This window comes from Sander lucioperca, chromosome 9 (assembly GCF_008315115.2).
Source record: "Sander lucioperca isolate FBNREF2018 chromosome 9, SLUC_FBN_1.2, whole genome shotgun sequence".
Lineage (NCBI taxonomy): Eukaryota > Metazoa > Chordata > Actinopteri > Perciformes > Percidae > Sander > Sander lucioperca.
The window spans coordinates 30,548,420-30,560,775 of NC_050181.1; the positions used below are offsets into that span (position 1 = coordinate 30,548,420).

The following is a 12,356-nucleotide window of genomic DNA, read 5'->3' on the forward strand; positions in this document are numbered from 1 at the left end:
TGGAACTCTGGAGCATTTTCTGCTGTGTTTGAAAAACTTTTCAACATGTACTTTGGGTAATCATTTACTTCTTGTTTGTACCAGAATAAAGTTCTCGAATAACTTGTCGAAGTTGTCTCAAATGTACAGTCAAGAGTAACTGTCTCTCCTTCAGTAGTAATGACATCTCCTGTTGGCTGGATCACTCTGTCTTCTCCTTTACACTCTGGGGAAGAAGTGAACATGCAGAGGAAGAGATTAATTTATAAAGATGATTGAGTAAAGGAGAACAATCAGTATTTTAAATAGTTACCTAGCCAGAGAGTCAGAATCAGGATGTTAGTCAGGGTCAGGGTACTAAAGTATAATCTGTTTTTCGTTTTAAACCAAAAACGAAAAAAGGAAAAAACGGGTTGATGTTTCGTTTTTTGTTTCAAACCAAAAACGGAAAAACCAAACTATGAGCTCCGTTTTCTCGTTTTTCCAATGTCCATACAAATTAAAAATTAACTGGAAAACTGCTCGTTTTTCAACTGTTGTTTTTTTGTTATTCATGTTTCTGTTTTAACCCAAGAGCGAGAATACAGGCTCATTTTTATAATGTGTATAATCATTGAAAATCTGATGGAACACAGGTCTCGTTTATAATGTTATTTTGGTCTTACGTGTTAAGTCAAAAGTTGACTAAAACCAATGCGCTCTGGACAGGAAGTAACAATAACATGTCAAAATAAAAGTATGAGAGCTGTAATAACTGCCAGAAGAACAATGTACTTTAGCTTTTGCCTGTAGCTTGTCAGATTAAGCTACAGTTAATTATTTAGGGTTATATAAAGTATTTAATTGAGCAACATTCATTAATAGCCACAAAGGGAGTAAGAATGGATATTGTTTTAAAATAGAAATAGGATTATAATAAGTTTTAAATCACATTTTAAATAAAATCTGTATTCCCCTACATTATGTGTGGCGTTATTGACTACTTTTACTCTAATCTACTCCAGCCAGTAAAAAGAGACAGAAAATATAAGGGCTTTTTTAAATTGCTCTGCAGAATATTGTTTGTGACATGGTTGACCACATTAGCTGCCAATGAACATGTCAATGTGATGAAGAACATAAATTAACAAGTTAATGTGTACTGGAGAGTCTCTCATTCTGGTCTGGTCTCCTCAGGCCCTGCAGACTAGACCAGAGTTCATGGTGAGCATGGTAGACCTCCTCACTGCTGGGCCTGTGCCTGGATCACCCAGCTCATTAGATGTTCACTGATCATACTAAGGCCTTGAAACAGTAGTTGGCCAATATTGGATAATAAAATATAATACATGATAGGTATTGTGGGGTTGAATTACAATAAGGACTGGTCAATGGTAAGCACTGTGGCCTCACAGCAAGAAGCTACTGGGTTGGAACCCTGGTAAGCAATATAAATATGTACTGCCATTGTATTGTTGGAGCAGCAGCAGATGGCACAGAATCATGCAAATGTTTAATGTTACAACCGAGATATCTCTCTCTCTCTCTCTCTCTCTCTCTCTCTCTCTCTCTCTCTCTCTCTCTCTCTCTCTCTCAGAACATACACTTCCACAAAGGCTGGTGCATGTTTATCATATATTGTATGGTGCTGTGGACTCAAGTGGCAAATCTGAATCAGAAAAGTGGCCTACTGTAATATTCTAGCAGTAAACCACAAGTGTGGTCCAGTCTGCAGGGCCTGAGGAGACCAGGATGAGAGAAGCAACATGGCAGCTTCCTCACTAATATGATGAGAGGTTTGCAATGTGGCCCAGTTGTATCTGCAGGAGTTCTTCATCACGCTCAAACTAATGGCAGTTAAGTTGGTCAACCATGTCACATGAATATTCTGCAGAGTTTCAATAAAAAGAAGCCTTTTCATTTAGTTTCTTTTAGGAAGAAACCTCGGACAGACCCAGGCTCTTGGTAGGCGTGTGTGTGTGTGTGTGTGTGTGTGTGTGTCTGTCTGTCTGTCTGTCTGTGTATGTGTGTGTTTATGTGTGTGTGGGTGTGTGTCTTTCTGTCTGTGTGTGTGTGTGTGTGTGTGTGTGTGTGTGTGTGTGTGTGTGCATGCACATACTTGTAAATATGCACGTGTGTCCTGTGTGTTTATCTTCTGTAAAGCTCAATAGTGCCCTGTTGCACTACCAGGTCAAAATGTTCCCGGGAAGACCATAACTGCTATAAAATTGAATAAAACACCCAAAATTTTATGAAAGTTGTGAATATTAATTTACATGCGAAGAGCATGGAAGGGAACAATGCATGTTATTTTTGGTTAATTTGGTTGAAAGTGTTAGATGCCTTTTTACTGGCTGGTGTAAGATTAGAGTAACTAGTCAATAACTGCCACACATAGGCTAATAATAGATGAATGTAGATTTTATGTGATTTTAAAATTATTATTAAATAATTAAATACTTTATATAACCCTAAATAATTAACTGTAGCTTAATCTGACAAGCTACAGGCAAAAGCTAAAGTGCCTCGTTCTTCTGGCAGTTATTACAGCTCTCATACTTTTATTTTGACATGTTATTGTTACTTCCTGTCCAGAGCGCATTGGTTTTAGTCAACTTTTGACTTAACACGTAAGACCAAAATAACATTATAAACGAGACCTGTGTTCCATCAGATTTTCAATGATTATGCACATTATAAAAATGAGCCCGTATTCTCGCTCTTGGGTTAAAACAGAAACATGAATAACAAAAAAACAACAGTTGAAAAACGAGCAGTTTTCCAGTTAATTTTTAATTTGTATTGAGATTGGAAAAACGGGAAAATGGAGCTCATATTTTCTCTTTTTCGTTTTTGGTTTGAAACGAAAAACGAAATATCGACCCGTTTTTTCGTTTTTGGTTTAAAACGAAAAACGGATTACACTTTAGTACCCTGACCTCAGCTAGAGCGGGTAACGCCAGCTCTGCAGACGGACCAGAGTCAGTCGGCACCGGGGAGCGAACCACGGGGACCGAGGTCACTGTGGCTGCCGCTGTTGCCTTGGAAATGACAACATCCGGTCTCTGAATATGAAAATAACAGGCTTTTTTCATTTCTATTTTCGAGTGATTTTATTTTTGTTATATGAAATAGAAAATAAAAATCAGAGCATATTTTTAATTTCTCCCATCCCCTTTTGACCATGAAAAGGAAAAAAATGCCTTGTATTTCAATTTCAAATTTTGTATTTTAAAACAAAAATCAAATAAGCATTCGTTTTTTGTTTTTAATACTGTTTATGAAATGAAAATCGAATGAATGAAAAAGTACACGGACCGTACATGGACCGGATACATATACTTTACAGTGTTATTCCCCTTATATATAATATAACTGTGGACATGTATGCAATGAGCTACTCAGATTACTTTTACACTTAGCTAGCTGTTAAGCTTACCTCGATTTATGTAAGCTAACTTTGTTAGCAGCAGTAGCGGCCAGGTTGCCGATGCAGGTGGGTGTATACAGCATTCACAGCATCAGTGCTCCTTCACTCCTCCCCAGCTCCTCCCTCTCATCTAAAAATCCTCACATCCGTTTTTAATGCAATCAAGATGGCAGCACCCGTAAAGGCAAACTCGACGACTCCGAGCAGCTCTGCACAAACCAATGGGTGACGTCACACACACTCTGTCACACTAGCAGCTGGAACCACAGGGACTCTGTTTAAACTGGAAATATCAGAATCCATCTGATATGAAGCTGTGGTTTGAATACCACTTCCCTCCTCTTTGAAGAGTAGTCAGATATCTGTGTTCAGGTTTTTGTACAGCCTCTTCTACACTTTGTATCACTGTGTTTCTAGAGCACAGTAGTAGAGACCTGTGTCTGCCAGGGTTAGTCTCTTTATGGTCAGTTCAGTTTTTTTCTCTGTTGTTATGGATTCATATCTTATCTTATCTGGGATATATTCACCACTACTAGCTCCTTTCCAGAGTATAAACTGAGGTGCCTGAAGGTCAGAAAATGTCTGTACCAGTAAAGGTCAGGATTGTTGATCGTTGTCTCATATTTACATCTGAGTGAGGTAGATTCTCCTTCTCTTTTACTGACTGCATTCCTTACAGGATAGATTTTGTCTCCAGCTATTACTCCTGGAAAAAAGGAGAAAATGAAGTCATTAGACTAACATTGTTCATGAGGCTGAGAGCAGAAGACAGTGAAAAATGTTAACTGTATATTGTTATTCTGGACAGAAACAGTTCAACTCTTCAGAGATTTCAGCTCTAAAATGCAGTTTATATAAATCTTCAGAAAATAATAAAACCATGATGTTCTTTGTATCTTACCAAAGAAAAGAGCAGCAAGAATAATCCACAGCCAATGTTTCATCTCTACAACAAGGTTTAAATCAACAGGAGAAACTAGCTGATGTTCAACATTCAGTCTGAGAATTGTTCTCTTCACAGCAGCACTTATTATTGACTGAATGGTTGAACACAGTGCAGAAGTAGTGCACCGCCTACTTGATAATGTTGCCCTCTAGTGGATGTACAACGTTTATTACAGCAGTGTAGAAAAAAAGTCTTCCAGCAGCTTGTCAGTGTGTCAGCTTGTGTTTTTGTTCAGAGACTGTGGGTTTGCTGTCACTGTGGGCCTCACAGCACAGTAGTACAGAGCAGAGTCTGTCACTGCAGCAGAGGAGATCTGAAGAATAATTTTGGATTTATCATCACTCACTGAAACAGACAGTCCAGAGTTTGTTCCATTTTGCGTTCCAGAGTGAAAGATGAGGAACTCTGGTGGTTTTCCTGGATATTGTCGATACCAGAAGAAATAATCATTATATTCAGCTTGTCTGGAGTATCTGTAGGACAGAGTAACAGAGCTGTCTTCTAAACTGTTCTCTTCTTTCTGGACTGGAGTGAGTTCTTCACAGCTGACACCTAAAGGAAGAGACAACTGTTAGTTAATTTTGTATGAGACTTTTCCAATAACATCTGAATGATACACATTCAGATGTTATTGGAATATAACTTTTTCATGCTGCATAATCTAACTTACCTGTTAGAATGGAAAGAAACATCAGAGAAAGCATACAATGCTGCAGTGACAGCATGTTGAATAAAGGTAATGTTGATGGTTTGTGTATTGATCTCTGTTGAATATAGAAGTTCCTCTCTCTTCTATAGTTCAGTAACAGCTCAGCTCCTCCCTGAGTCTCTCCGTCTCCTTGTAGCTCTGTATTTTCACTTCTCATAGTTACACATCTAAGGTAAAGTTATTCTAGACCAGGAGTGGCCAACCAGTTAGGTATAAAGAGCCACAAAAAAAAACGCACCATAGCAAAAAGCCACACAACACATGCACGTCCACACTACAACAGCAACAGTGTCTTCCAGATCTGATGACAGTCATAATACATAGCAGTTTTCATAGTTTTTTCTCACTTAGATTGACTCAGTGAGAAACCTGACAGTCTTTGTTATCCACAATCCTTTTTAGGTCTTGCTTGAACTCGGTTGTGGCCACTCGAAGCAACTCTCTCACTCATTTGTCACTAAAGGGGCTTTCAAACAATCGGATTCAGCAGTGAACGGGTTAACGAGGAAGGTGATCTGTGGCTGCTGTTTTTCCTCAGGTTGCAGAATCTGTCCTCAAAACTCTGCTGCATTATTTTCCATTTTAAAATAATTGGCAAATGTATTGGCAGATGCATTCAAATGTGTTTTTTTTTACTTATCTGAAATACTGTATGTTTCAGAAAAGTTAAAAACAACAATCAACCAATGACACCACCCCCAGCCACACAGTAAGAGCCTCACAGGAGCAGGCAAAGAGCCGCATACGGCTCAAGAGCCACAGGTTCGCCACCCCTGTTCTAGACTATATATTGATTGAAGTTTAACAGTGTGTGACTCCCTCTAGTGGATGTTGTGGAGTATTGTGTTGTCTTTGCTCCAAAGGTTTTTGTACAGAGTTTTGGTGTTTCCTGTCACTGTGGGCCTCAGAGCACAGTAGTACACAGCAGAGTCAGACAGCTGAAGCTTCTGGATCTTCAGAGGAACTGATGTCTTGTTGACTGTAGCATACATTCTATCTTTCTGAAAGTCTTCAGCATCTTTTGCTCCAGAGTAGACTTGTAGTATGAACCTTGGAAAGCCATTTACTTCTTGTTTGTACCACAACAAATAAGAAAAGGAAGCAGTTGTCTCATACGTACAGCCAAGAGTAACTGTCTCTCCTTCAGTAGCAATGACATCTCTTGTTGGCTGGGTCACTCTGTCTTCTCCTTTACACTCTGGGGAAGAAGAGAACATGCAAAGATAGATATAAATCAATAAAGATGATTTATTTAAAGCAGAAGAGTAGGTTTAAAGAGTAAATCATCTGGATTTCCCGTTGCTGCTGTTTTATGTCAGAGAAAACCATGTAACATGTTATTTAGAATGTACTAGATACCAACAGAAATAATCTGTTATTGATTATTTGTGCATTAAAACACTCTTTGCACCTTACCAAAGAAAAGAGCAGCAAGAATAATCCACAGCCAATGTCCCATCTCTACAACAAGGTTTAAATCAACAGGAGAAACTAGCTGATGTTCAACATTCAGTCTGAGAATGTTCTCTTCACAGCAGCACTTATTATTGACTGAATGGTTGAACACAGTGCAGAAGTAGTGCACCTCCTACTTGATAATGTCGCCCTCTAGTGGAGGTACAACCTTTATTACAACAGTGTAGAAAAAAGTCTTCCAGCAGCTTGTCAGTGTGTCAGCTTGTGTTTTTGTATAGAGACTGTGGGTTTGCTGTCACTGTGGGCCTCACAGCACAGTAGTACAGAGCAGAGTCTGTCACTGCAGCAGAGGAGATCTGAAGAACCATTTTGGTTTTATCTTCACTCACTGAAACAGACAGTCGAGAGTTTGTTTCACTTTGCGTTCCAAAGTGAAAGATGAGGAACTCTGGTGGGTTTCCTGGATATTGTCGAAACCAGAAGAAAAATCATTGTTATCCACTTGTTTGGCGTATCTGTAGGATAGAGTAACAGAGCTGCCTTCTAAACTGTTCTCTTCTTCTCTACTGGAGTGAGTTCTTCACAGATGACACCTAAAAGAAGAGAAAACTCTGTTATTTCATGTTGTAACAGACTTAATGAATGATTCACATTCAGATGATATTGGGATTAAACTTCTGCATGGACTTTTTCATGCTGCATAATCTAACATACCTAATTTTTTTATTTACCTGTTAGAATGGAAACACGTCTATGGTGAAGTGATTCTAGACTACATCATGAAAAATATTGAAGTTTAACAGTGTGTGACTCCCTCTGGTGGATGTTGTGGAGTATTGTGTTATCTTTGCTCCAAAGGTTTTTGTACAGAGTTTTGGTGTTTCCTGTCACTGTGGGCCTCACAGCACAGTAGTACACAGCAGAGTCAGACAGTTTAGCTGAGGAGATGTTCATATGGATTATTTTGTCCTCCACTTCAATCTTCATTCCAGGGATTGGACTTGTCAATATTCTTCCATTTCCTAAATGAGAGATGATGAATTCTGGTGGTTTTCCTGGATATTGTCGATACCAGTAAAACTCATCACTACCAGCTGCTTGTTTGGAGTATCTGTAGGACAGAGTAACAGAGCTGTCTTCTAAACTGTTCTCTTCTTTCTGGACTGGAGTTACTTCTTCACAGCTGATACCTAAAGGAAGAGATAACTCTGTTATTTCATGTTGTATGAAACTCAATGAATGATCATTCCAATTCAGATGTAATTGGTATCAAACTTGTTCATGCTGCATAATCTAACATACCTCTTAGAATGGAAAGACACAGCACAGAAAGCACACAATGCTGCAGTGACAGCATGTTGAATAAAGATAATGTTGATGGTTTGTGTATTGATCTCTGTTGAATATAGAAGTTCCTCTCTCTTCTATAGTTCAGTAACAGCTCAGCTCCTCTCTGAGTCTCTCCGTCTTCTCGTAGCTCTGTATTTTCACTTCTCCTTGTTACTCTTCTTACAAACAAACCTACATCATGAAAAAGTTTAAAAGTGTGACTCTCTCTGGTGGATGTTGTGGAGTATTGTGTTGTCTTTGCTCCAAAGTTTTTTTACAGAGATTTGGTGTTTCCTGTCCCTGTGGGCTGCAGAGCACAGTAGTACACAGCAGAGTCAGACAGCTTAGCTGAGGAGATGATCATATGGATTTGTTTGCCCTCCACATTAATCGCCAGTCCAGGGATTACAATATTTCCTACTTCTTCCGATGCAGAGTGGGATATGATGAACTCTGGTGGTTTTCCTGGGTATTGTCAGTACCAGAATAAATAATTACTGACTAATAATTCCAAGTATCTGTACATAGAGTAACAGAGCTGCCTTCTTAACTGTTCTCTTCTTTCTCTACTGGAGTGAGATCTTCACAGCTGATACCTAAAGGAAGAGATAACTCTGTTATTTCATGTTATAAAAGACATAATACATGATTAAAATCCAGATGTTATTAGAACAAAAGTTTTAAAGCTGCATAATCTAACATACCTGTTAGAATGGAAAGAAACATCATAGAAAACACACAATGCTGCAGTGACAGCATGTTGAATAAAGGTAATGTTGATAGTTTTTGTATTGAACTCTTTTGAATATATAAGTTCCTCTCTCTTCTATAGTTCAGTAACAGCTCAGCTCCTCCCTGAGTCTCTCCGTCTCCTCTTAGATCTGTATCTTCACCTCTCTGTTATGCTTCTTCCTGCCATAACAGACTGGTGGTAATATTTTGTACCATTTTGTTGTTGATCCTTCTAAAACAAGAATTACATAAAATAAGATGTGATGATTTAATGCTTGGATCACCTTTTCAGGGTTTACAAACACAAGAAGGATAAAGAAGTTGAAACAACATAATTTTCATCACTAAATATCTTAATAAAGTTTAATTTGACTTGATTCACAGATTCTTGGGAGGAAAATTAAATCTCAATTCCAGGCTTAATCATTTTTGAGAAAAAAATGTCATGATAAAAACCAGCAGCCACAAATACTGGACTTTAATTTAATGTTGAACTACAGATTATCAGGAAAAAGGAAATAATCCAAAGACATATAAACAGTGAATGAGGGAACCTAGGATTGAACCCTGTGGTACACCATAATAAATCAGCCTTAAGAGAAAAACACAAACTTTTTTTCTAAAGATAAGAACAAAACTATGACCTGATTCTGTGATGGTTACCGGAGTTGACATAGAGGTCTGTTGGATGTCAGGGGAGTTGCTGTTACAATCAGTTATGAAGTATTGTTCATAAACACAATATCCCACAACACATTATTATCATCGTTATTGTTGAATAAAACACTTTTCTTTTCATCTTTAGTGCTTCATTTCCATTATTGTCACCTCTACAGAGAATCTAGAGCAGGGATCTTCAACAGGGGGTCTGGGACTCTAGGGGGTCCTCAGAGTCAATGCAGGGAGGCCACAAAATATTGTTAATTTTTAAAAGTGTTTTCAAAAATGAAAGTCTTAACATGACTCCAACATATTATCAGCACTCCCCACTGCTTACTGGCCTATAGGTAAGGTAGTTACTAAGGCCATCCACAGATACAGTTAATCCTAAGGATTCAGTGTGCCACATGTATGTTTTACATTAAAACATTATTAATGAAATCATGCCAACAATTATTATGGTAATAGTTTAGTATTCTATACAAAAAAAGGTATGAAGGCTATAGGCCGCCCTACACGTTATTGTAGGCCCAGTTTATTATGCAACTTAATTTTATACAATATATGTGTAGGAGGTCCCTGCTCTCTCTCTTTTAGTTAAGGGGTCCTTGGCTTAAAAAGCGTTAAAGACCCCTAGACTGTATCATACATACTATCCAGCATTTAAAAGTGTGTGACTCCCTCTGGTGGATGTTGTGGAGTATTGTGTTGTCTTTGCACCAAAGGTTTTTGTACAGAGTTTTGGTGTTTCCTGTCACTGTGGGCCTCAGAGCACAGTAGTACACAGCAGAGTCAGACACTTGAGCTGAGATGATCTCCAGACCAACATGTTTCTTTGACTTGTCAATGTGAGCTGAGAAATCAGAACCAGTTGGATTAATCAACCCTCCCTCTGTGATGTAGAGCAGGAACTCTGGTCTGGATCTCTGGTATTGTCGGTACCACTGGATACTGTAGATAGTACCCTCATATGTACAGGTCAGGTTGATGTTTCTGCCCTCTGCAACATGTTCTTCAGTACTTTCTGGCTTTATGCTGTTCATGGAACCCAGGGCTGAAAAATGAGTATTATTCAAATCAGTTATCATTAACTTACACAGATAAACCTCTAGTTATGAAATATCTGGTTAATACAGCAGGTTATATGAGACTTTGAGCTCTGTTCTAACACTCACCTATAAAGGGAGAGAAAAGTAAAAACAGGTAAAGCAACATGTCTTGGAGTTGTTAAAGCCAAACAGACAGCAGATGAACAATGTTCTTCCACTGCAGTAGAATGAAAAACTAAACAGCTTCTCTGATGTGCAGCCCTTCTTCTCAACATCAAGCTTATTGTGCTTTTAGTTCCTCAAACATTTCTGCCCTGGAGACAGAATAATCTCATTGGTTGAGTTAAACATCAGTGGGCGGGGCCCGAAAATAACGTTTTGCTAAAAGGTGAAAAGATAAAACAGCAGTGAAGAGAAAGGAGACCTTTGGTGGATGATAAGCTGTTGTGTGATTGTCTTAAAGTTCAACAGTGTGTGACTCCCTCTGGTGGATGTTGTGGAGTATTATGTTGTCTTTGCTCCAAAGGTTTTTGTACAGAGTTTTGGTGTTTCCTGTCACTGTGGGCCTCAGAGCACAGTAGTACACAGCAGAGTCAGACAGCTGAAGCTTCTGGATCATCAGAGGAACTGACTTATCCTTGATTGTTGCATCAATTCTCTCTTGCTCTTTAGAATTATCTGTTTTCACAGAGAAACGTTGCAGCATCATCTTTGGGTAATCATTTTCTCCTTGTTTGTACCAGAACAACGTTGGACTTGGATCAGTTGTCTCAAATGTACAGCCAAGAGTAACTGTATCTCCTTCAGTAGTAATGACATCTCCTGTTGGCTGGATCACTCTGTCTTCTCCTTTACACTCTGGGGAAGAAGAGAACATGCAAAGATAAAGTGGAATCAATGAAGATGATTTATAGCAGAACAGTAGGATTGAATAGTTAATAATCTGGATTTTCTCTTACTGCTGTTTTATGTCAGAGAAAACCATATAACATGTTATTTAGAATGTACGAAATACCAACAGAAATGATCTGTTTTTGCTTTTTTGTGCATTAAAACACTCTTTGCAACTTACCAAAGAAAAGAGCAGCAAGAATAATCCACAGCCAATGTTTCATCTCTACAACAAGGTTTAAATCAACAGGAGAAACTAGCTGATGCTCAACATTCAGTCTGAGAATTGTTCTCTTCACAGCAGCACTTATTATTGACTGAATGGTTGAACACAGTGCAGAAGTAGTGCACCTCCTACTTGATAATGTCGCCCTCTAGTGGAGGTACAAAGTTCAGTACAACAGTGTAGAAAAAAGTCTTCCAGCAGCTTGTTAGTGTGTCAGCTTGTGTTTTTGTACAGAGACTGTGGGTTTGCTGTCACTGTGGGCCTCACAGCACAGTAGTACAGAGCAGAGTCTGTCACTGCAGCAGAGGAGATCTGCAGATCCAAACGATGCTTTTCTTCAGACAGTTTAGTAGAGTACCTTGTGTCTGATTGTAGAGACTCTCCGTGTCTTGTAGAACCAAGCCCTGAAATGTACAGGAGGAACTCTGGTGGTTTTCCTGGATATTGTCGATACCAGAAGAAATCATCATTAGCAGTTATAGTCTTGGAGTATCTGTAGGACAGAGTAACAGAGCTGCCTTCTAAACTGTTCTCTTCTTTCTCTTCTGGAGTGAGTTATTCACAGCTGACTCCTAAATTAAGAGATAACTCTTTTTTATTGTGTTACAAAACTCAAGAAATGAATTACATTCATGAAACATTGTAATGTAATCAAACTTAGAAGAATGCAAATTGTAACTTACCTGTAATAATTGAAATAAACAGTAGAGAAATCACAAAATGATCCAACGACAGCATGTTGAAGTAAAGTAAGTAAAGATGGTTTTGTGTATTGAACTCTGTTGAATATAGACGTTCCTCTCTCTTCTATAGTTCAGTAACAGCTCAGCTCCTCCCTGATTCTCTCCGTCTCCTCAGCTCTGTATTTTCACTTCTCTCTGTTAACTTTGAAAGGTTAGGACCTTAACCTTATTGAAAGGGAATAAGGTAGATGGAATATTAAGAGCTGGGGAATTCATTGGGGAAAGTTCCCTTTTTTCCAGATTGAGTTTGTAGCCTGATAGGTTTCC

The 12,356-nt window shown here is 38.6% G+C and overlaps 1 gene segment (V, D, J or C); it reads right to left on the reverse strand.

The window, feature by feature from the left end:
- Positions 1–10,770: 10,770 nt before the first annotated feature.
- LOC118495934 lies at positions 10,771–11,344 on the reverse strand (the record flags this gene model as incomplete). The annotated part of the segment is given in 2 exon segments: positions 10,771–11,087; positions 11,302–11,344. Coding segments are annotated over 2 exon segments (360 nt in total), but the record flags the coding sequence as incomplete, so codon positions are not given.
- Between the last annotated feature and the right edge of the window lie 1,012 nt (positions 11,345–12,356).